Source organism: Triturus cristatus, chromosome 11 (genome assembly GCF_964204655.1).
Source record: "Triturus cristatus chromosome 11, aTriCri1.1, whole genome shotgun sequence".
Classification (NCBI taxonomy): Eukaryota; Metazoa; Chordata; class Amphibia; order Caudata; family Salamandridae; genus Triturus; species Triturus cristatus.
The window spans coordinates 313,183,863-313,210,256 of record NC_140594.1 but is presented as its reverse complement, the minus strand read 5'-3'; the positions used below and the strand labels follow the sequence as shown (position 1 = coordinate 313,210,256).

Sequence of the window (26,394 nt, the reverse complement as noted above, 5' to 3'; positions counted from 1 at the left end):
TTTACTGACAAGAGAAAACAATTCTGTGAATCCAGAGAGGAGTTAGTGGTATGCAGTGCTCCTAGAAAAGGTTATCTGCTCTCTAAACAAAGCATAGCAAGATGGATAACTAATGGCATACAATTTCGTCATCAGAAAGCTGGCACATCATTACAGACTAAAGTGAGAACTCATTCTACTAGAAGCATATTGACTTCAGCAATGTTGTTTGCTGATGTCTTTCCAAGATATCTGCAGAGCAGTGACCTGAACGAATAGACACTTTTACGCAGCACTATTACTTGGATTCCACAGCCCACAGCGTTGCGGCAGTGGGCCAGGTGGTGTTACGATATCTCTTCCAGTAAAGGTTAGCCATCATAGTAATATTCCGCCATCTGCTAATGTATTGTGTATAGATATACGTACAAGTTTATTCTAATGTTCCTATAAAATGTGCTATTTAACTGCTATTTATTCTGATTCAAGCATGTGACTCTATGTAAGGTCCAATACTGGAGAAGGAAAAATAAGTTACTTACCTGTAACTGTAGTGCTCCAGTATTGGTATCTTTCATAGATTCTCATGCGACTCACCCTCCTCCCCTAAGAGGCTCACTTTCTCTTTGGTACTATACTTATTCACACTTGTGCTCTAAAAATCTGAGACAGAAGCCTGTGAGGGGTATCTACTAGAGGCACGTTACAACTGGATTGGTTGAAGTTTGGTCCCATTTAAATGATAGAGATGTGTTAGTAAAGTGAAGGCTTTATTGCCTTTCCATGCTTTGTGTAAACAATGCACTGATTTCTGATTGTACCATAGGGCTCCCGCTTTGATGACCGGGAGTGCTTCAAGAATGGGAATCTATGAAATATACTGATACTGAAGAACTGCAGTTACAGGTAAGTAACTTATTTTCTTACAGTAGAACCCCTTTCGTCATGAGGAAAGGGATGAGGCAGACACAACTTGGGTACCCTCTGCGTATGTATGTTTATTCTCGGAGTCTGACTCAAAGGTATAAAGCTGTGTACATGAAGGCTGTAGGTGGTCACTAGAGAATGGATTTAAATGGGCCTGCTGTATGCAATAACGATATGCATTATGAAACAGAAGAGCCGACCTGGAGACACACTGCACAAGAGCTACCTCCTCTGAAAGGAGAACACATCTTAATTAGACCTAACTCCTGGTGGGTAAGGAAAATATATCTGCAATTTTAAAATATTTCTGCATAGCCTGTAATAAAATGGGAACCTTATTTCACATTGAGGCAGGGTAGTAAAATAAGTAGATTGAGAGACATCATGGAAACGGTGGGTGGTATGATGTTTTTCAGTATGTTATAGTGGCTTTGCTGGTGACTCTTAAATTTGTGTATCCCATGAAATCAGATGAGTCTGATGATCTCTGACTTTAGAAAGGATGACCGCTGCTGCTTTGTGGAATTAGAGGGAAGGCCAGAAACTTAGTTTGAACAGAAACCGTTCTATCCTTGAGTATGATAGCTGAAGTTTTTTGTTTCTGGAAAGGCTTAAAGTATCGGTGCCTCTTGAATGATAACTCCTTCTGGAGTCCCTGCAGTAGAGAGAGAGTACCATAATTTATGGGAGCAATTTCTTCAACTTTTTTTGTTTAAACTGTGAGGTGAAAAGGTAAATTGCTGAGGGCCTCAATAGACGATTGAAACGGTGGACCATTGTGAATGTAATCATACATTTATTGTGAATCTTTTCAGTGACAGGAGGAGCAATATTTTACATAGTTGAGGGCGCCAAACGAAGTTTCACATCCTTACGTTCATTTCAATGCACAATAAAAAATTATCAGAATAAACAAATGTGAGCCAATCTAGCCTATGTTCGAAAATGCTTATAAAGCGATTCTTAGTGCATGGGGTCTGGTGTACATGAAGTGTTGCATTATGCCAAAATGGATAACCTCACTTTTGTAACATCGTCTGATGTACAAGTCTAAAAATGTTCACATCAGTACACATTTTTAGTAAAGGACATGCAGTAGTGTTGAGAGGTTTTTTACGAGAAAGTGTCCCTGTGTAAACACGGTGCCAAGTAAGAAGGGTGCTCCAGTTAGGTGACGTCTCGATTCCTAGACTTGGGACTTGCGGTAGCAAAGCGCCTCATAACTAGGAGGTGGAAGGCACAGGACCCACCTCACCCGCGTGCATGGAGGTACTCGCTTGCTGCATGGGCTGGGGCGGAGGGGACTGCTATCAGACGGGAGGAGACATTAGGGCTGCGGAAGACGCCCAAAGCCACGCAGTGGGAGGAGCTACTCCGGGCACTCAGACATGTTGAGGAGGTGGACGGAGAGGGCGCGACAACTAGTGGGGAGACGACTCCGAGACGGGCACAGGGGGACCTGCCGGAATGATGTCGTGGTGTTCCACGTATACTATGCATCTAGTTTAGGTACCAGGAGAACACGCGCTTAGATACAAGACTGTGAGACACGGCTGAGCCACAGCACATCGCCATGAGGGACAGGGGGCGGACGGGTGGCAAGGATAGGGTCATGTAAAATGGAGCTGGTCTAGGGTTGAGGTTTTACATGGGGTTGTTGTTCTATTACTATTTGTTGGAAATAGTTGCGGATTCGGCTGAGGGACTTAATGGGGCAATTTGATGTATTAATACAGAGGAATGGTGGGCTATGCATAGCACTGTTTAAGGTCTGAACTGCGACAGGAGTCCTGAGGAATTGTACAGAGCTGTCAGTTGATAAATTGTTATATGACTATGTTCCTTGCATGTGCGATGTATAATGCTATTGCCACAAAGAGTTCCGACTACGGAATGCATATGCCAGTGAGCTGTAAGTTTGTAACTATGTTTAAGAAATCAATAAAAACAGATTTAAAAAAAAAAAAAAAGGGTGCTCCAGTTTTCCATTGGCATTCCCTTATATCTCTATTTTTGTGATTAAATGTTTGAGTTGGTATTTGGTAATACTTAACAGAGCACAAACATGAACCAACAAGGGGGTATTACAATATCGGATAGACTACTAGCTGCAGATTCCTTACCATAGAATTATCCGCAGGCATCAGACTGTATCCGGACATTTTTTGGTAGCAGTACACTTGTGTGCCAGTAGGTGGTGGTGTTCAGCTCCATGTGATATTGTCCATGCTGGAAGTGATGTGAGCGGTGCCTATATAGGCGCCACCCCAATGCACCAGGTCAGTTCTTTTCTTTCCGCTCCAGTGAGCGCAGATCTGCAGAGAGCTACCCCATGTCACATTGACTAGCCTTTTTTAGACTTTTGTCGAAGTCTTTTGAGAAGTTTTTCTGCTGGTTTGGCAGGAATGTCATCTAGGAAGGCCGACCTCAAGCCCTGCGGCACCTGTCACAGATCAATCTCGGTGAAGGGACCCGCACTTTGTTTGCCTCTGGTGCATTGAGGGGGACCAAGACGTGAAGACCTGCGTCGACTTCTACACAAATCCAAAGGCCTTGAGGGAGCAGTCCCTCAAGTTCCTGGCGGCTCCACGTACAATGCTGTGATGATGGTAAGTCCCACCGCAAGAAGAGTAAGAATTCGAACAAGTCTTCATCCTCACTTTGGCCGATGAGACGAGGGAGTGTCTCCATTCGAGGCCTGGCTCTGTGGTTGAGCCCTGGGTTGGTTTCGCCCTTCCCTGAGTTTTCGGGAGCCGGAGCGACCCCTGCTTAACTCCAAGAGTTTTATGTGGCCATGCGCCTCATAATCGGGCTGCCCGTTCCTGCTTGTGCGCCTTCGAGCTCGCATGTTTGAGAAGGGCCCCTACTGGTTTTATGCTGGCAGCTCTAGCCCAGCACCAGTCGGACCCCTTGGATCGATCTGGACTGGTGACGGTCAAACCCCCTTGACCTTATCTGGCGCTGGTCTCGATGTTGCTGCTGGAGGGGTGTCGTCCAGCCAACTGGGGACATGCCTTCCAGGCCGGAGCCTGAGCTCTGTTCCTATGGGCTAGGACTCAGGGAAATCTTAGAGGGGTCGCTGACTCCGAGGAATACCAACCTTTAGATCCATACATGGACTGGTCTGAGGACTTGGTGGAGACCAGTGGAATGTGCACTTCTCCAGCTACTGGCATTCTTTCTCCCCCCTACAGTGGCTATGGAGGAGGGAGCGTCTTTTTCAATAGTGATGAGAAGGGTGATGGAGGTCCTGGACCTTAGCTTGCCCTCAGTGGCAGTCAAGATGAACACCTTGGCAGAGCTGCTTCAGCCTGGAGTGTCCCCATCAGAACCTCTTCTCCCATTTAATGAAGCCTTTACAGGCGTCCTTCTAGGGACCTGGTCACAGCCTATCACACGGACCCCTGTGAACAGTATTTTTTAATCCCTCGAACAGTAATTTTTAATCCCTCTTCTGTTTGTCATTCTTCATCCTTTTTACCTTAGGGACTGTGTTCAAAACGTATGTCAATTCACACTCCAAACACAGTTCTCGGTCTTGCACCCACCTTAATTAATCAATGTGTAGTCAGTTACTCAGTGAACCATGCGCATACAATTGCCCCATACTTTGCTTGCTACACTATCATCTTTGGTGCCACAGCCCCTCTTCACCACGGAGTTGATCAGGTAGGTTTCTGATCGAATATCTAACCCCCACGTTTTTCAGAAAATCTCTCTCAGCAGGGCTCATCACTTCTTGTCTTTACCCAGGATGCGTCTGTTAAATCTTTCCTTATTTTCCTCTTCCTCCAACAGGTGCCATCATTGTTGTCAGGCAGGCTAGTGGTACTTGCTTGCTGTCCTCCACTCCATCCATGTCGCCCCCAGCTTCTCACAAAAACCTTTTCTCCAATGTACAAAGGAGTCCTCAGAGGGCCCAGATAAATCTGCACTATTCTCTCTTGTCCACCGTATTTGGGCAGCACTCTGGCAGTTCAGGTTTTGCCAGAGCCCAGGAAGAACACATTAAGAATGGAGTTGTGGACACACCACATATCTTCCAATGATAGTCTCTTGCCTAGGAATTACTTCAGTGTTCAGGTGGCCTATATTTGTGAGAGGTTTGTCTATCTTGGATCAAATTGAGCGGTAAATTAAAGTCCTCACATGCTACAGTTACTGGACCTTTAGGGATCAGGGTCATTTGGCTCCAGTGAGTCTGATTTTCCTGAGCAGGTGCGTAAACTTTAAAAGTATTTAACAAGTTGCTGTTATTGTTTTGGAGTTTTGGCAGTTAGCTATAATTCATCCTCGCTCAAAAACTATCTTCCCATGAAATTCTTTTCAGATTGTATTTTTTTTTTTAACTCTAATTGCACCCCCATTTTCTCTTGAGTGTTGCATTCAAAGGGAGAATACCACTGGCCCATTTTGTTTTGTAGCCTCATTTAATCCTCCCTTAGTCTTCAGAAGGAAGCCAGGGTCTCTAATTGGCCTTACTAGTAAATCCAGATTTTTATCATGCTAACAGGGTGATTTTTGCCTAAAACTTTCAAAGTTATAAGTAAATATCGTTTGTCCTACAGTGGCCTAATTGAGTTAGAAGATTTAGTTGTAGAAGGAAATCCTTTAAAACTAGTGTTGTGATTGTTGCAATAACAAGGCTGAATTGATTTCTTCAACTGTATTATCTCCTTTACACAGTGGTTGAAGCGGAGGAGAAAATACTTTTCAATATCTAATAGCCTAGTCTGGAATCCAGCCAAGTAAAGAACCTTGTCACAAGACGTGTTACTTTAATCACTGATGAGAGGTGAAAGTTGATGTATGGAAAGAGAATGGTAGTCTGTAGAGAAGTGGAATAGAGAAGGTGATGGGAATAACTCTCCACCCATAATAAGTTAACTTCCAAACCCAATCCATCTGTAGATTGAGAGTAGTGTGAAGGGGCTGGAACTCCCATACTGAACCCCAAGTGTGTTAAGAATTTGGATTTGCCACATCAGAATAAACTCTAAGCAACATTAATAAAGGGGTAGTACATATGGTGAACAATGTTGAAGTTGTATTAGCATCTGGTGAACAACAACAAAGATTTTGTTCTGGTATCATTTTGTCTTGTACTCTGTTGCTTCAGAGATGATATATATCCTAGCATGCAGTATCTCCCACAGAGTAAGGTATCTTTATGATATTAGTGACGTATAACATTTTGTGAATGATTTTTATTCCAAAAATGTATACCTAATCTTTACAACTCAACGATAGAAAACTGTCGACCTAGTCGCATCTGTATAGTCATGCTCCTTTAATAGGCTAACTTCCAAGAATTTAGGGATCTTAATTCTTGATCATTAGTATGGTGCTGGTATTGAGAGGGTAAGTGCATCTTGTTTCCATAGTGAATGACATTGACAACCAGAAGTAAGTGTGCCTATAGTTCAGCACCAGACACGAATCTTGGTAAAAGTTAGCAAGAAATTGTGACATAAACAGTTTTTTAAAAAAAAAGCAGTTACTTTCAGATCAGATTTTGTGGTGTTTCATAGTATTCTATATTTAGATATTTGCAATCCTATTATCCAAAGAATCAACTGAAGCAGTTTACTTGCACACTCCATCAGAACATGTGTAGGGCATGCCATTTCAAATATCTATTGTTAGGATTTTTATAAAGCAGAGAGCAATTTGGTCTGCATCCTACTACTACCTAAACAGTGGTTAGTAGGTTCATACACTGATTGCAGCCTACATCATTGATGTTTTATTTCCTGTGTGCAGGCTCCAGCTTCCATTATTATTTTCCTTCTCAACTTGCTGTTGAATTTTATTGAGGGCATGTTGTGTATGATGCCATCTAGATTCTGCTTATTTTGAATGATTTTCTTAATTGTGTAGTGTGCTGATCATCTCAGCCCCAGTCTGTTTTTTTTCAAATGGCCTATCTTCTGTAACAATTGAGATGGTGGTGGTAGTAGTGAAGTGCTGTGTTACACAAAGGCTAATGTTTTTAAATACTCATTTAGGGCATTCTGCACTTTATAAGCTGCTCCTGTCAACGAGGTTGAAGTGTTTCCAGCTGTTAAATCAAAAGGAGCTTACTTGGGTTAGCTCATGTACTCCTGTGTTTTTCTTTAGTTCTGTGTGTACAATGTGATCAGCAAAGCTATAGGCACCTAATTTTAAGAACAAAAGTACGATTGAATGCACCTCTTACTCCTAACCTTGCACTGTTAGTGAGCTCTGTCATCAGATCAAGCACCGCTATCTATTTTATAGCCCCTTCATTATGTGTACATCCATCGTTCTCCAAAACATAACTTAAATGGCATCCAAAACCTATCGTTTGTTGCATGTGTAGCTGTAGATACCCATGCTGTGCATGCACCTGCCGTCTAGTGTTAGGTTCAAAAGCGTGCATGAAGTCTAAGTCACAAGGTAGAGTGCCCCCACCTTTTGTTGGTAATGCGCATGGACATCTGCTCCATCTAACTGTTTTTTTCTGGTGCCTGGTTCGGACATGCCGCTCCGGGTCAACACCTTATGGTGGTGTCGCTGGGCTCGTTGGGATCCTCTAGTCTCGTTGGTGTAAATATTAAGTCTTCACTACCTCGAAGAATCGCGCATCCTTCGTTCGACTCCACAACTGAGACCGTTCCATGCCCCGTTCGGAGCTCCGCCCTCTCCTGTTCAGTCTGTTTGTCGCCCAAGAATCTTCCATCCATAATGGAAAGAACACCATTAAGGTGTTGCCTGAAGTGTCATGCCAAGTATCCAGGACCAGATCATCAGGTGTAACACCTTTGTCTGTCTCCGGAGCATGACAAGAACTCCTATTCTGCATTCCTTGCCTTTCATAGCTAAAAGACCTTCGGTACCTTCAGGATTGACTTGTTGCATCTGCTTCCATGGTGTCACCGGCAGGTCGACGACTCTTTGGCGAACAGGATATCGAAGCCAAACAGCAGTCTTCGAGTCACGTCGTCTTCACCTTGGAGGAAAGTTAAGGCTCCAATGTGTAGGTAGATGAGCTACTGCCTCCCTATCGTCAGGCATCAAAGACGGCTGCAGTTAGTAAAACCTTAACGCCCCCCACACAGCCACAACACCATACCGAGCATATCAAGAAGTTTAAGCTTTGAGCTTGCAAGACCAGCAGAAGGCTTCCGGACCGCCACAAGGTTGTGATTTGCTTCAAATCTAGTGCCCTCCCAGCTCTTGGCATCAAAGTCAGCGCAGAAGTCACGTCCTTCGACCTTCGTCATCAGCGAAAACTTACTTTAACCACTCGGAGCCAAAATACAGCTCTGTGCCAGCAGGCCAGCACCCATTTTGGCCACTGAAACGGCCGGTGTCCAGGGCAGCTTCTTCCTCTGCCTCAAGAGCAGCCCATCCTCCAATTCCTACAGTAGGAGCTCGACGCCTGACAGCAGCACCTCCTCATCCACCCAGAGACTGGCCTGGCAGTTCAGGCTGGACTGTTCCCATTGGGCGCAGGGTCAAGACTGATTTGCATATGCCTGGGTTCAAACTGGAATGGCATGGAGAGCCAAAAAACAATGGATTTAGGCCCAGATCTCTGTACTGGGGTGAATGGATGACATTGGTCTGCATTCTGTCCATCAATTGTTGTTTTTGCATTTGTCACCCCGAGTGGGACGGGTATGCCCAGACGTGGGTCCCGTGCTCTCCATGCCACTGGAGTCAAGCTATCCTGGCTGATGAGGGGTGAAACCCTGTTTCCAGTCCAGGGAGGACCTGGCCTGGCAGTTCGGGCTGGACTGTTCCCATTGGGCGCAGGGCCAAGACTGATTTGCATATGGCTGGGTTTCAAGTGGAATGGCATGGGGAGAAAAAATACGATGGATTTAGGCCCAGATCTCTGTACTGGGGTGAATGTATGACATTGGTCTGCATTCTGTTCATCAATTGTTCTTTTTGGATCCTTGCTCAGCCTTCTCCCAAGGCAAAGGAGGGGGGGGAGGAGCTACAGGGTTGTCTGTTGTCTGTCCTTCTGGACAGCAATCACCTTGGACTAGTGGGTTCTCAACATCATAGCTAGGCTGTCCGGTTTTAGGTTTAAACCTATAATAACTGATAAAACCCCACCGAAAGGAATATAGCCCTTACCAGTGTAAACATATAAACATTGAAAAAACACCTGTGCAACCACAAACTAAATGCCATTCAAAGAAAGGAAAAGGTGAGTGAAAAACTATTTTCAATTTCTTCCTGAAGAGGTCAATACAATGTAACTTTGCTACATAAGGCAGCAGCAAGAAAGACTGGGCTAACTTTAATCTGCTTGAGTTTTGTTGTTTAGGGATGTCACTAAAATATGGTTTCTTCTTCCTTTTGTTTTTTTCCGTTTGGTGGTCTTTGGTCTATTGATGCAGGGTTTAGAAGCATCTTTTAGATCTTATTTAATTATTTTACAAACTGTAGAGAATCAGGAAATACATTTCATTCTTTCACTGATATGTAAAATGTCTGGTTTCATACAAATCTTTCCCAATATCTACCATCACATTTACCCACAGACCAAGATTTTGATACATCAGCCCCTTTTCTAGTGAGTCATTATTGATAGTAGGTGAATTGCCAAACACCCTAGGCTTTAAACATCCAATGCAAGGTGTAGTGACTGGTGTATGTGAAAATAGTGCTATCACCAAGCCTCTGGGATAGTTGGGAAAACATGACACCAGATGTTTGGAAAACATGGAATGCTGTGTCACTTGGAATGCTGCTGCTAAAAGTTCTTACCAAGTTGAACAAAGGTTTGAGGATATTGTTTGCATTTGCAGTAATTCAGCTACATATATGAAAAAGTTGTGTGATGACCTGTCAAAATCAATACCTTGGCTGAAGTGCTTCCCTGTAAGAAATCCTTGCCATTTGCAAGATGGAATTCTGAAAGCATCTTTACAATCTTCAGAGTTAATGGAAAATGCTATTGACTTTGTATTCCATTCTGGTGCACTGTTTCATTATGCGCGGGAACTAAAACGCAAATATTTCTCGTTCTGTGGTTTGTGTGGCATCAATGAAAGAGTAATCCCAACTGTGTCATTTAGCTGGTGATTCTCTGTCCTAGAGGCCGTGAATGCTATATTATCCAGGTGGCGACTGTTTACAGAATCTTTGCCTAGTGATGATGCCAAAAGTCGAGAAATGTGAGGATCTTTGGTCGCATATTTATACTGATGTGAAAAGAAGTACACTCAACTGCATTCTTACATTTTTACAGGAAAACATGATTGCCGTAGTGAACATAATATAAAATCTAGAGTCTGAAAACACCCTTATCTACCAAGTGTTCAGCGTAATTAGTGTAGATGTCAAACATCTCCTTGTGAGTTTGCTAGGCGACACTTTTAGTGACTTTGGCACTGCAACATATTCCATGTTAGAATTCTTGCCACTTGGTAAGCAATGAAATGTTGAGATAAATTCAGGAAATTGCATTTTACAGTGCATGAGAAATGGCTGGCAATGATGAATAGAAATGTTCCTTTACCAACCATGGCATTTGAAGTCAGTGAAGCCTCACTAAGGTATTCTGTACAAGTTCTAGATCTTTTCCGTAAATGGGAATATTCTTTTGGACTTTGTAAAAAAAACTGCTTAATTTTTGATCGCTTCATAACTATGGGCATATGCGCCCAGTTCAACGTACATTTTGCAGAACCTATCCCAGAGAATCACAATCTTCAGGTGCACCGGTATTGCCATGGAAAGCTATGTCAGCGGCCAGAGTTACCAAATTGTGTACTGGCTGTTTTGGCGTTGTCGGTCTCAAGTGCCAATGTTGAGGGGGCATTTTCACAGATAATTGTTTACGTGGGAAGGAAAGAACGAGTGTGCATGATCAAAGACTCACTAAAGAAGTATTGTGTGGTACACTAAAATAAGTTTGATTTTTAAAAATTTATTTGAACACGGTCTATACACATGCACTATCAGTGAAGAAAGCAAGCAATAATAAAAGCAAAACGTTCCATAAACACCGGAAAAACACTGTTTCTGTTCTTAATTGTGTGAAGATTTGTAACCACTGATAAACACTGTTTTTTTAAGATATTGAAAACAAATAAAAAGCAAGGTGATTTCATGACCTCCCTCGACCTGAAGGACACCTACTTCCCCATCCACTATGCACATCACCAGTTCCTCCGGTTTGTAGGAAGTGGTCAATATGATTAGTTGAAAGTGGCATCCTTTGGGGTAACCACATCCCCCAGAGTGTTTGCGAAGTGTTTTGCCGTGGTAGCCACTCATTTCAGTAGGAACTGTGTCCACGTCTTCCCTTACTTGTACGACTGGCTGATCAAGAGTGCAACGGAACATCCGTGCCTAGCGCGCATATAAGTCACCATAAACCTCTTACACAGCCTAGGCTTCACCATCAATACCAGCCCCATCAGGTAGAGCCTTTTTAGGGGCCATACTCAACTTGTCACGGGGAAAGTGTCCCCCAGTTTTTGCAAGGGTTCAAGCTTTCAAAACGCTGTTATCTCTTTTTCAGCCAGAATGTCAGGTAATTGTCAGAGGTCATGCACCGTTTTCGGCATGATGGCGTTCTGCTTTGCTAAAGTTCCATTTGCCATGTTAAACATGCGCCCATTGCAAATGTGCCCATCTGTTCAATGGTCACGAGCGGTGGGCCATTGGGAGGATATAGTGTTGATTTGGGGCCATTCTCCTCGCTCTTTGCGGTGGATGAATGGCAACAACCTGTTGCAGGTCCAGCCTTTTGTGGTCCCAGTGCTGCAGATGACCATCACAACTTATGCCTCTCTCACTGGTTATACGGTGTATGTACAGGAACTGAACGTTGAAGGGATGTGGACACCCCATTAGTAAGGTCTCCATATCAGCCTTGGAGTTGCTAGCCATCCAGCTAGCTCTCAAGGCATTCCTCTCTTGCATTCAACAAAAGACAGTACTCATTTGCACAGACAACACGACTGCTATGTTCTACCTACATAAACATGGTACATCTACTGATAAAGTGCATAGCTGGAGTGGAGAATGATTTTGCAGACCTCCTCAGCAAGATGCAGCCACAAGTCCTCCTCCTCATACTTCATTGGAGGTTCCTCATTGTAGACCTATTCGCCACTGCCAAAAACGCAAAATGTCCTAACTTCACCTCCAGTTTTCCATACTCGCCGACCATCTGCAATAAAATATGGATGGACTGATCAGGGATATTTGCCTACGCTTTTCCACCTCTCACTTTTTCCATTCGTGGTTTGGAGGATCCTGCAAACATCCCTCACCCTCATTTTTGCTGCTGCCACTTGGGCCATTGATTCCTAGTTCCTAACCCTTCTCGAACTATCCCTAGTACCTCATGAGAATCTGACCAACCGTCCGAATCTACTCACCCAAAATTGGTACACACTTAGGCATCCACAACCCAAACAGCACAATCTTGAAATTTGACTCCAGAGGTCCTAGTTTGGATACATCGACCTCTCTTCAGAATGTTTGTCCATCCTTGAGGAGCCGTGAAGAAGTCCTACCAGAAAAGATTTCTGCATTAGTGTCTTCCTCGCTTGGCCATCTTCCTCTTTATCGCTGCGCTCCATCTACATCCTCACCCGCCGCGTGGTAAAAAACAATCTGAAGATGAAGCTGATGCCCATGCCCATCAATAGGTGGAGTCACTATACCTCGTGATTCAGACTCCTTCAAAGAAAAACAACTTGCACACGTCAGAACACAACACTAGATTGGAGGAGTATACACAACATGAGAATCTACAGCACTACATGCCATGAATAAATGCTTACAGGGTAGGTAACATTTTCCTATTGGTTTAGTTGTGGAAAATGACCTCTTCATTATGGTTACACTCTGACACTGTTACTTAAAAATACAAAAACTGTTCTAAAGTGTTTATTGAGCCTATTGGTATCATGATAAATATTCACCCACATAAACAAGGTTTATTGTTCTAGTTGAAGAACATTCTCTTCTACCCCCAATAAAGTAGGCGAAATTGATGCAAACATGTTGGATAGGATTACTGATAAATAGAAGATGAAACCCACCTATGTTTTAAAACCGTATTCTTTCTGTATTGCTACATTTTATCACCTTCAGATGAAAAAATACTATGGTGAGATTCAAACTCTTATCAAGTAAGTATTTAAGTTTATTATATTCTTTACAGGGTGTGTCGCCTACTATGCGGTTATCCAAGGTCGCTGCTACAGGGTCTGATGAACGGGTCTCAAGCAAGAATGGAAGGTCTGCCATTCCATATCCCCCAAGTAAGTAAACTGCCTCAGGACTTGCTGTATAGATGGTGTTATGTACCTATTTTTCCAAAGGTAACATACCTCACCTGTTTTTTGGGGGGTTTGAGAAAAGTGACTTAATGAGCAATTTGAATGTAGCCCACCAACACCTTTTCTCCAGACGTTGGTAGCCTTCTGTTAGGGATCCCTCTTTGCACTTTTTTGCTTAATGATTATTTTTGTCTTCTTTGTGATGCTTTTTATTTACATAATCTGAGTTAAACATATATTTATTATAACTATCAGTATTAATTGCCTATATAAAATAGTGTTTTGTAATAACATTGTCTCATGCAAAAATTCTTTCACTGGTATATTTGCACAAATGTGTTCACTGATCTGCCTTCTGTTTTGTGTGCTGATGGCAATGGTAATAGCTGAAGAGCAAGTGGAGTTGACCAAATTGGCCAGAACTCTCATGCTCATTAATAAACGTGTATATCAGTAATGTTAAAATGTGTTTGTTGCACCGACTCCAGCGGCTGCTGACTTGCAGAGGATGTTTCCAACACCACCATCCTTGGAGCAGCACCTTGCCTTTTCCCCAAACTACAAAGATGGAATCAGTTCTGATACAGTGACCACTTTAGGCATGCTGGGGAGTCCAATTATCAGCATTCAGACTGACTTCAAGATGGAGGTGGATGAATTTTTAAGTAGTCCTAAGCCAGAGGAAATTACGGTAAGATGTGTAGGTTAACTCGCCCTTCAGTCTGTGTTCTTAATTTTTTATTTTAATTCACATTCGCAAAATACTTTATATGGTCTGACTTTGAAATATTAGATGCAATTTTCATTGAAGAATAGCAGTTACCTTTTAAGTGACTCTAAGATGTGCAGCTCTTGCCCATTGTACCAGTAGAGTAATTTTGGTGCATCGCTTCAGAAATGAGGGTAATTATTTAACCATAAGGATGTTATTTTTGTAACAGTCCGTCTAAATCCACGGTATTCTATTAAAAATGGACCATGGCCAAATATTGTATTTATCTGTAAAAACACAACCTACCCTATGGAGGATTTGGGACATATTGCCCTAAAAATAGCATAACTCCCAAATGAGTCTTACCGATTGCTACATGTGTAGCAGTGGCCTCATTGCCAAGTCAAAACAATCTATTTGTATGGAGCACCCATAACAAAAATTACACAATGAATGCATAAGCAGTTGGGCACAGTCATTTTACCTCACAATCTCCAAAAATCTAACAGCTCATTATAATTTAGATTCTTACCCCATCCTTCTGACCACTCCTCATCAAAACTGAAGCTTAGTCACTTCGGGATTGAACTTTTGTAAAGTTTTACTTGGACTATCAAACTACTGCAGTGCAAAGCTAGTTGCAGAATGTGCACTATAAAAGTGCTAAATAATTTAAATTGTATTAGTTTAGCGCTTACTACCCCTGTTAAGGTGTTAAAGCGCTTTATGGCAAAAAGTACGCTGCTCTGAGACCCAAGGTTAGAGGTAGCATAGGTATTGTATATGTAATATGTCCTTCCTTTTCCTTGTAGGGTTAGAAGGGTTAAGTTTCAGTTTGTGCTCTTGAGATCTTATACATTTGCTTTAGAATTTTAATAGTGATAGATTAATTTTAATGGATTATGAAATGGAAGATGTGATAAGTTATTGTGAGAGGTGGCTATAAGTGCCTGTTAGTTGGATGCATTGGATGGAAAGAGAAGAGTTTGTGAATCATATTTGGGAGTCCATGGTTGTCAGAATGGTTTGGGATGTGTTGGAGAGCAGAGGGAAAGGTAGAGGTGAAGTTTAAACTATATATGTATCTATGTATTTAATTTAAACTTCCACCTCTACCTTTCTGTGTGTGTGTGTGTGTGTGTGTGTGTGTGTGTGTGTGTGTGTGTGTGTGTGTGTGTGTGTGTGTGTGTGTGTGTGTGTGTGTGTGTGTGTGTGTGTGTGTGTGTGTGTGTGTATATATATATATATATATATAGAGAGAGAGAGAGAGAAAACACATACACACATTTAAATGTATACATATATGTATACAAATATACCCCAATGGTCATACTTCTAAAATCATAGGCAGACCTAGATTTGTATGTTGTACACAGATATTCATATATTGTTAACATTTGTGTCTCTCTCTCTCTCTCTCTATATATATATATATATATATATATATATATATATATATGTGTATATATATATGTATATATGTATATATATATGTATATATATATATATATATATATATATGTATATATATATATATGTATATATATATATGTTCGAGGCATATGAGCTGCAGATTATACACTTTTGCATAGATCGACATCTGGTGTTGGGCCCGGATGTTTGCAGTTTGTTTTTCTTCTTGGACAGTCTTTGGAAGTCACGAGTTCGGTGACTCCTCCTTCGGTCCGTACTGCGCATGGGCTTCGGCTCCATCCTCAGATTGTTTTTTTCCGCCATCGGGCTCGGATGTAATACTTCGTGCTCCGGCTTCGAACCTTTCCAGTTCGACCTTCGACGAAAAATCCTCGTCCATCGAGATTCTTTAGACGGAATCGACTTCTTCATCTCTCTCTTCGGCACTTCCTCGATTCCAGACATCGGCAGCAGCCTTCGGGCCTACCTCGACTCCGGTCTCGGCCGATGGAAAGGACTCCCTTCAAGAAGTGCCCAAAATGTGGGTCTAAATTTCCCCACACCGACCTCCATCAGGTGTGCAACCTCTGCCTCTCTCCCGAACACGAGGCCCGAGACTGCCCCGCCTGCAAGTCTTTTCGATCGAAAAAGACTATTCGGGATCGACGAGCTCGACGCACCATGGCGCACTCATCGACCTCGGCTCCACCTGACATCTTCGGAGAAGACACCGGAGCGTCGGGACAGCTGCACACCGAGCAGGAGGAAGATGTCGTCAGCGCTTCCGAGGCAGACGACTCCGACGTGGAGGAGATCACACCGGCGCAGAGGGTCGTGAGTACTCTACCCCCTCCCCCGCCCATACCGAAAGAGACTCCGGTTACCCCTTCGCCTCCGGGCCTAGGGAAAGCCAAGCATACTGCTTCCATCACCCCACCTTCGGGCCCGGTGAAAAAGCATCACAAGTCTCCTGGCGGCTCGGGCTCGAGCCAGCCTCCTAGTGGCGCCGACAAACATTCTTCGGCGCCGAAGAAAACAAGTTCCGTTCCGAAGCCATCGATGTCGAAACCTGGCCTCTCGGTGCCGACCAAACACAAATCCCTCGGCACCGACGCTTCCGTGTCGAAGCCTGCCTCGGCGCCGACCAAAAAATCGGACACCCCGAGAAAGCACGGCGCGGATAAACCGACGAAGCCTTCGTGCTGAAAAATCGGCACCGATGGAGGAATCGGTGCCGGAGTAGCTTTTCACACCGGATCCTCTTCAAAAAAACTTTAACTAAGGATCCCAGGACTGGACATTTAACGTGGTCTTCCAAGAAAAGACTTTTGGACAAGCCAACTCCTCCTCCTCCACCACCAAAACGGAAGGACTCTGCCACATCCCCGTTCAGTGTACCCTCCCCACCGCCTCCAACTCCTCCTCCTCCTCCTCTTCCTCCTCCACCTCTTCCCCTTCCTCCACCCCCTCCATCTCCGCCCCCACCTTCTCCACCCTTGCCTCATCGGTCTCCAACACCGTCTCCGGACCCTGATGACCACGGAGATCCATTCTATGATCCCACAGATGCCCCGCAGGACCCCACTCCTCCGGGAACACCTGACCCATGGGAGGATTATCACAATCCCGATGTCCCAGATGTGCCTCAGGATGATCTCTATCCATCCAGGCCGTCTCCACCAGAGGACTCCCTGGGGTTCCACCACCTCTTACAACGGGCGGCACATTACCATGGGGTGGAATTACACAGTGATCCAGTTGAGGAAGACTTCCTACTTGACACATTTGACATAGCAGATAAATCCACCGCTATCTTACCCATGCTTTAAGGGGTGACCAAGCATGCCACAGAGGTTTTCAAAGACCCCGTTAGAGCTAGGGTCTTAAACCCCAGAATAGAAAAGAAGTACAAGGCAGCCCCCACGGATCCTGTTTATATTAAAGGACCTGCGCCCCTAGACTCACTAGTGGTTTCCACAACTAGGAAGCGCTCCAACTCTCATCTGGTGAGGCTCCACCACCTGATAAGGGGTCCAAGCTTTTAGATGCGTCAGGCAAACGCACTGCCTCGCAGGCGGCCAATATGTGGCGTATCGCCAACACGCAGGCGCTGCTAGCAAGGTACGATAGAGCGCACTATGATGAGCTGGAGGCTCTCATGCAGCATCTCCCGGAGAAATATAAGAATAAAGCTCATGAGCTAATACACGAGGAAAAGATTATTACCAACACCTCTATTAAATGTGCACTTGACGCAGCAGACGCGGCGTCCAGGGCTATAAACACCAGTGTCCTGCTTCGCCGTCACGCCTGGCTCAGAATTTCAGGCTTTAAACCAGAGGTCCAAGCATCTATCTTAAACCACCCTTTTGATCAACAACACTTATTTGGCCCAAAAGTAGACGAAGCCCTGGAAAAAATGAAGAAGGATACAGACACGGCGAAGTCTATGGGAGCCTTGCAATCACAAACCCCTAGACGCTCCTTTCGCCGTTCCTCCTTTCGAGGCTCTGGCAGAGGTTACTCTTCCGATAACGCCTCCACTTCCTACAAGTCCCCTCCTCAAAATACCTTCTTAAGGGGCTACCAAAGAGGTGGATATCGAGGAAACAATAATAAAGGCAGGGGCAAAACCAACACCGCCCGTTCTGCCACACCGCCCACACAATAACTTTCCCCCGCTCCCCCCAGACCATTCCACTCCGGTCGGGGGCAGACTACAAGACTTCCTTCAAGTTTGGCAGGCCATAACATCAGACAAATGGGTAACCCAAATTATTCGGTCAGGGTACTGTCTCGAACTAACTTCTACCCCCCCCAAATATTCCACCCAGACACCGCGCCATGTCACAAGAACATACCACACTTCTGAAACAAGAGGTACTCTCCCTCCTGCAAAAACACGCGATAGAGCAGGTACCCGTCGATCAGCAAAATCTAGGGGTCTACTCTCTGTACTTTCTCATACCGAAGAAAGACGAGACTCTACTGCCCATTCTAGACCTCCGGCCTCTAAATGCATACATCCATTCAGACCATTTTCATATGGTAACTCTTCAGCAAGTTCTCCCACTCCTCCGTCAGGGCGACTTTCCCACTACACTGGACCTGAAAGATGCATACTTTCATATCTCAATACACCCTGCTCACAGAAAGTACCTCCGATTTGTGGTAGACGGCCAACATTATCAGTTCAAGGTTCTCCCCTTCGGGGTCACAACCTCACCACGGGTGTTTACCAAATGCCTGGCAGTAGTGGCAGCACACCTCCGAAGACAAAACATTCACGTCTTCCCCTACCTGGACGACTGGCTCATAAAAGCCGCGTCCTACCACCAGTGTGTACAAAATACAAACACTACCATACAACTACTCCACCAGCTAGGCTTTACGGTGAATCACCAAAAGTCCCACTTGATACCGTCTCACAGAAAGCAATACCTCGGTGCCACCATAGACACCTCAAAAGCTATAGCCTATCCCAACTCAGCCAGGATCGCAAGCATGCAAGCCCTGCGCCAAAAGTTCCTTCTTCAGCACTCTCTCCCAGCAAGAGTGTTCATGAAACTAATAGGGATGATGGCGTCTTGCATTTTCATAGTGCCTCATGCAAGACTTCACATGCGTCCACTCCAAGAGTGCCTAGCACGCCAGTGGAACCAGGCCCAGGATCAGCTGACGGATCTGGTGTTGGTGGACGGCCGCACTCTTCGATCTCTGCAGTGGTGGAACACCACAAACCTTTCCAAAGGGCGACCGTTCCTGGACCCGATTCCTCAGGTGATTCTAACAACGGGCGCATCGCTCTCCGGCTGGGGAGCGCATCTATTACACCTCACAGTGCAAGGTCTATGGACGCCACAACAGAGGTTACTCCACATCAACCATCTGGAGTTATTGGCGATCTTTCTAGCCCTGAAATCGTTTCAGAAACAAATTTCAGCCAAAGCAGTCCTAATTCGCACAGACAATATGACTGCAATGTATTGTATTCAAAAACAGGGGGGGACACACTCTCCCCAGCTCTCCCGCTTAGCACAGAGCATATGGAGATGGGCAATTCCGCAAAAAATCTTTCTCCTGGCACAACACGTCCCAGGCATACAAAACACCATGGCAGATCTGCTCAGCAGACAAACGCAGCAAATGCACGAATGGGAACTGCATCCACAAGTTCTTCACCCATTCTTCCACAAGTGGGGGCATCCTCAGATAGACCTCTTCGCCACCCACGAAAACAAAAAATGCCCAAGCTTCGCCGCCAGATACCCACACCCATTGTCCAAAGGCAATGCGATATGGATGAACTGGTCAGGCAAATTTGCATACGCCTTTCCACCTCTCCCGCTAATTCCATTAGTGGTAAGGAAGCTACAACAGCACTCCCTCACACTCATTCTGGTAGCTCCAACATCGGCCAGGCAGCCGTGGTACACCACACTACTACAGCTATCGGTGGTACCACATCAAAAGCTGCACCTGTCCCCATGCCTCCTAACCCAGAACCATGGAGAAATCAGGCACCCGGACCCAGCTCAGCTCAACCTTGCGATCTGGCTCCTGAAATCTTAGAATTTGGATACCTTAATCTTCCCCCGATTGCATGAATATTATCAAGTAAGCCAGACGTCCTACCACTCGAGCATGCTATGCCGCAAAGTGGAAGAGATTTGTTGTTTACTGCCGTAACAATACAATCAACCCTTTAGATGCATCCATACAGCACATCATATGCTATCTGCTCCATCTTCAAAGGTGTAACCTGGCATATTCATCCATACGTCTACACCTAGCAGCAATTGCTGCTTACCTACAAAACAGACAGCATTTAACACTGTTCAGAGTGCCTGCTATTAAAGCCTTTATGGAAGGCCTTAAACGAGTAATTCCACCCAGGGCACCACCTTCCCCTGTATGGAATCTAAACGTAGTTCTTACAAGGCTAATGGGTCCGCCTTTCGAACCAATGCATAAATGTGAGCTACAGTTCCTCATAGCTATCACTTCCCTTAGAAGGGTTAGTGAGATACAAGCGTTCACTATACAAGAACCCTTTTTACAGATACATCACAGCAAGGTGATACTTCGCACAAATCCAAAATTTCTGCCCAAGGTCATTTCCACCTTCCATCTTAATCAATCGGTGGAATTGCCGTTTTTTTTCTCGCAACCTCAATCTGTTGCGGAAAGGGCTCTACATACACTTGATGTTAAAAGGGCTTTACTGTACTACATACAAAGAACGCAACCTTTCAGAAAGACTAAACAGTTGTTTGTCTCCTTCTCTCCACCGCATAAAGGCAACCCCATCTCTAAATCAGGGATAGCTAGGTGGATTGTAAAGTGCATACAAATTTGCTATCACAAAGCAAAAAGAACATTATCTGTTCCACCTAAAGCCCACTCTACAAGAAAGATAGGGGCTTCTATGGCTTTTCTAGGGAACATACCCTTAGATGACATCTGCAAAGCAGCCACATGGTCAACACCGCACACCTTCACAAAACATTACTGTGTAGACGTGCACTCCAAACAACAAGCTAGTGTGGGCCAGGCTGTACTAAATACACTATTTCAAACCACTGCAACGGATACCGGTGGTCGCCGCTAGGGCTGGGTACTGCTATATAATCTATGCAAAAGTGTATAATCTGCAGCTCATATGCCTCGAACGGAATATGCTACTTACCAGTATGCATCTGTTCTTGGCATGTAGAGCTGCAGATCTATACACACCCACCCGCCTCCCCGGCTACCTGTATCCGTTCCAGTCTATCTTATTTAGATACAACACACATGGGTTTCTTACTATTATCACTACGCTCCATCTTTTCCCTGCTGGCGAAAAACAATCTGAGGATGGAGCCGAAGCCCATGCGCAGTACGGACCGAAGGAGGAGTCACCGAACTCGTGACTTCCAAAGACTGTCCAAGAAGAAAAACAAACTGCAAACATCCGGGCCCAACACCAGATGGCGATCTATGCAAAAGTGTATAGATCTGCAGCTCTACATGCCAAGAACAGATGCATACTGGTAAGTAGCATATTCCATATTATATATATATATATATATATATATATTTCCTTATATACTGAAGCATATACATTTTACATACTGTAGACAATCTCATCTTCATACCAAGGCATACATATTTTTTTCATGGTTTAATATATGCAGTAATTCTTAGATCCTGACAGAAAGCCTAAAGAATGTGCATAGGTTCAGGTACGTACCCTGATCATATTTGCATACTCTGACATATTTGTGTTGCCAAAGAAAGTAGCATGGACCCATATACAGACACTCCTGTACACATACATATCTTATCTACATGCTATGAGATACATACATGTAATAAACCTACAGTTGATAGCATGTGCTGCGGTATATATACATGTTCATCATACTCATTCCATCTAGTATTGGGCTTGGATGTTTGCAACTTGTTTGTCTTTGAAGAAAGGGTTTCAAGTAATGGTATGCACCAGGACTTCACCCCTAGTAGGCAAAGCGTGTCGGCCATGACTCCATGTTAGATTTTTTTGCCACCTTCAGATTTGGATGTGTACCAACGGGGGCTCAGACTCTACGTGGCCTCCACGTTTCTTCAGGCCTGCATGCTGAATTTCTACACCCAATTTTAAGAAAAACATTTGTTGTCTGCGTTCTCCTCTCGACAACACTATCCAGACACCGAAGCCTGCCGATCGAGTACCCGAATGCCAGGTTCCTCATACCCTTCTCAGGGCTGCTTGCTCCTTTGCTAACTTCCACTTGAGGGTGCACACAGAGTAATGGGACAGACACCTTTCCAGTACTGCCCCAGGTGCCACAGGAAGTACCCATGGTCAGACCACCACAGGTTTAGGAACCTTTGCGCTTCTCTGAATGACCATAACAATGTCTCATCTGAAGCTTACCTCGCCTTCTGGTTGAAGAAAACTCTTTGGAGCTGAAGAGGGAGGCATAGGGCACACCGAAAAATGCACTAGCAGTCACCGCTGTCCAGCCCAACACATTCAGCAAACGAGAACTTTTCACACTGAAGTTGAGGATGCCCTTTGGGCATCCTGCCCCATCATCCTTTGCCTAGCCCAGTGACTGTCTTTTCCAGGAGCCCCAGAGGAAGAAGAGGAGGCTCCCTCAACCTCCAAGATCAGCAGTCCTTGAATGAGAACCATCGTAAGTACAGTAGGCTCCAAACCCCACTCCAAGCCTCCCTAGAGGCCTCACACCGAGGCAGAGCACTTCGCCTGAGGGAGTAGGACGTTAAGCACCATTCGCAAATTGTTACAGCCTCCAAGGCTCTAGTTACCTTTGGGCTCCAGTCGGCACCAAACAAAGGCCTCTCATCTGACAGAAAAACCAACTAAGGAATTTGACATTTCTCGGCCTTCGAGCCCCAAGACCACCGACCTGCCTTGATTCCACTTGAAGCTGAGGCTCCAGGTGCTCCTCCGCAAAGAAGACCTTGAAAGAGCGCCCCCTCACCACCAGAACATGGGTGTGTACTCTTGACTTCCTTATCCCAAGAAAGATGGCTCATTCAGGCTAGTTTTTCAGCGGGAATCTTTCTGGACTCGCTATGCTGTGCGTTATTCTGCTGTCTAGTGGTTGGGTCCAGGATTGAAGTCTTTCTTCTCCGTTTTTTTTTTTTCGTGGCCCAGGTGGGCGTCGACATACCACCATTTGGTATCCTTTGTGACGTCGACGTGCTTCCTCCGGAAGCTCCCACCTTTGGTCACCATCTTCAGATTCTTTTTTCCGCCGCTGAGTCTGGATTGTTACCCAAGAGCTCCAGAGTTTTGGAGAATGAATCGACGAAATTCAAACTTTTCAAAACACCCTACTACAGACCAGGGAACAGGGACAACGAGGGAGAAGGTTTGCGACCGAGAACTCGACGGCAAATGCGCTCGCAGGGGGCTCCCTGAGCGACTGAATGGACAAAACACCTTTCAAGTTTTGCACCAATTGTCACTATAAATAAATCCAGAGGTACCAGCATCCAGTCTGCAACCTCTGCCTGCCACTCGACCACAACAGTGAGGACCTCCATCGCTCCGAGACTTGGGCCTCTCCAGTGGGGAGGAGGATAACATCACAGAGGGACCGGAGGACTGCACGTTCGTCGAAGTCTCAAAGAAGACATCGAAGGAGGTAAGAGTTGTCGACCCCCAGACACTCGAAAGGGTGAAGCTAAGCCCTCGAGCGACACTCGTAGGAGTGAAGCAAAGTCCTTGAAGAGAACATTGCCACCAAAACTCCCGGCGAAGGCAACAGCACCCAAGGACAAGCAGCCCAGTGGATCCTTAGAAAAGGACTCCCAGACGGCGAAATCAAGGTCGTCGAAGGATGCCCTCGAAAGGGACACCTCGGCGCCGAGGAAAGAAGGGCTAACAGCTACTTCGACATCGACCTCGAAGCGAAGCGCATAATCTCTTGACGCCGAACAGGCCGCAGAGATGGAAAGGAAGAAGAGGAGGCTCTCGCCAGATAATGGCGAGCATCCTGCAACGAAAAAAAGACTTAGACGAAAGGATGAGCCAGTACACCATCCCGCCTAAGCCCGCGCTCGAAACCGAAAGACGACGCGGAACCGCCGAAAACGCCTGAACCGGTTGAGGAATAGGAGGCGAAAGTATATTAATTCGAAGGCGAAGACTAGGTTCAGCAGACCTACCGGGACTCGACGTCCTCGGAGGCACAAGACTTAGTGGCATGACCTTGACGCAGAATTGCCGGAAGGAGTAGACACCTACCCTTTGAGGCCTTCACTGTCAGACGACATAGTAATCTACAATTTGGTTGTCCAAAGGGCTGCACAGACATATGGGGTGAAACTGGAGGAAGAGGAGCCCAAGGCATGTTTCCTCCTGGAAACTCTGTTGCCTCAAAAAACTAGGAACCACGTCCTGCGCATGCTCCCTAGTGTGCTGGACTAGAGAAGGGATGCCTTTAAAGAACCAGCAGTATGCAAAGCAGTAACCCTAAGAACAGAGAAGTATAAGCATTCCTCAAAGGACCCTGCTTACATCCAGGGGTCAGTGCCAGCCGATTCCATTATCACAGCAACGGATAGGAAAATGGGCAAAATACCCACAAATGCTGCACCACCTCCAGACAAGGAGAGTAGATGGATGGACCTCGTAGGGAGGAAAGTGGAACGGAGTGCGGCAATTCAATGGCCCATCGCAAACAACAACGCCCTGATCAACAGGCACACATACCAGCACGGGGAGGAATTGGGGCAACTCCTGAAGCATCTACCAGACCAGTACAAACAAAGGGCAGCTAACCTGGTAGAAGAAGGCAAGAACATGGCAAATACATGTTTAAAATCAGCTTTGGATGCTGCGGACACGTCGAGCAGACAAATGATGATCGGAGTGACCAAGAGAAGACACTCATGGCTTAGAATTTCAGGCTTCAAGCCAGAGGTGCAGAACAACATACTGAACACACCTTTTAACGGTGAACTACTGTTTGGCACACCAATTGATGACAAGTTAACCCAGCTCAAAAAGGACAACGAGCCTGCAAGGTCCATGGGAGTGCTGCAGTTCAGAGGGATGAGAAGGGGTACACCCGCTAGAAGACCAGGTGGTAGGGGTGGCAATGTGCCTATTGCATCGCACCATACGTTCCAGCAAAGTTACCAAGGTAACAACCAGGGCCAGCAACAGCGGGCACATCAGCAGCAGAACTGGCAGTACCAGCCCCGGGGCCAGTCCTTTCGAAGGCTCTCAAACGGACGGGGCCAGACACGGAGAGGAGGCCTGCAGCCTACCACCAAGTGACTTCAAAGTAAAGCAAACGCCCACCATAAATACACCTCGAGGTGCAAAAGAACATACAGAAAATCAAAGACCAGGCGTTCCACAACAAACAGTACCTCGAACACAACACCAGTAGGGAGAAAAATAAGAGACTTCATCCAGGAGTGGAGGAAGGTCACAACAGACAAATGGATACTAAACATCATACAATACGGATACTGTATAGAACTAGGAAAAACAAACTCCAAACAGAAAACCAAGAAACAAGTCACACTCAGCAAAAGAACTTTCGCTCTTGCGACTAGAGGCGCAGGAACTGCTTAGCAAGGAGGCGATAGAGATAGTGCCGCACAACAAAGGAACAAGGGGGTTTACTCCACTTACTTCCTCGTGCCAAAGGTGGAAGAAACACTAAGACCTATTCTAGATCTAAGGTTCTTGAACAAATTCATAAGGACTCAAAGATTCAAAATGACTTCCCTACAAGAGGTAATACCACAAATACAGCCGGGGGATTACATGGCAACTATAGATTTAAAGGACGCGTACTTACACATCCCCATCAACCACAAGCACAAACATCTACTAAGGTTTGTGATCAACCAACATCATTACCAGTTCACAGTACTGGCATTCGGGCTCAAGTCCGCACCAAGGGTGTTTACAAAGTGCCTAGCAGCAGTCGCAGCACACCTACGAAGGCAAGGAATACACATATACACCTATATAGGCGACTGGCTCGTAAAGGCAACTTCGCACAGCCACTGCAAACAACACATCCAGCAGGTCTTACAATCAGTGACCCAACTGGGTTTCACAATCCATTGGGAAAAAATCGTCAACTGAACCGGAGCAGACCAAGATTTTCTTAGGGGCGAAGTTTGACACAGGCCAAAGTGTTCCCCAGCATGAAGAGAACATTGGCGATACTGAAGGAAACACGTCTTTACCGCAAGGGGCAAGTTGTGACAGTGAGGATGGTGAACAAGCTGAAGGGAATGATGGCGTCATGCATTCACCTGGTCCCAAATATTCAACTCCACATGAGACCATTCCAGGAATGGGTACAGCAGCAATGGTCACAGGCAACAGGGAGTTGGGAAGATCTAGTGGTTGTCACACACGCAGTGCACCAGGAAATAGCGTGGTGGAACAAGAGAAACATATCACAGGGGAAACCATTCACACAACCAACTGCAACAGTGACCATCATGACGGACGCCTCCCAGCTGGGGTGGGGCGCACACATGAACAAACTCAAGGTGAGGGGGCTATGGTCGCAGCAGGATACGGTCAAG

At 45.3% G+C, this 26,394-nt stretch overlaps 1 protein-coding gene across 2 annotated transcripts in view; it reads left to right on the top strand.

Annotated features, from left to right (window-relative positions):
• The window catches only part of MED13L (mediator complex subunit 13L), a 964,037-nt gene that overhangs the window by 717,929 nt on the left and 219,714 nt on the right, over positions 1 to 26,394 (top strand). For both annotated transcript variants that reach the window (XM_085634904.1, XM_085634903.1), the window contains exons 14-15: positions 13,073 to 13,172; positions 13,679 to 13,881. In XM_085634904.1, coding sequence (XP_085491030.1) covers positions 13,073 to 13,172; positions 13,679 to 13,881 — 303 coding nt within the window. The remainder of the gene's footprint in view (positions 1 to 13,072; positions 13,173 to 13,678; positions 13,882 to 26,394) is intronic.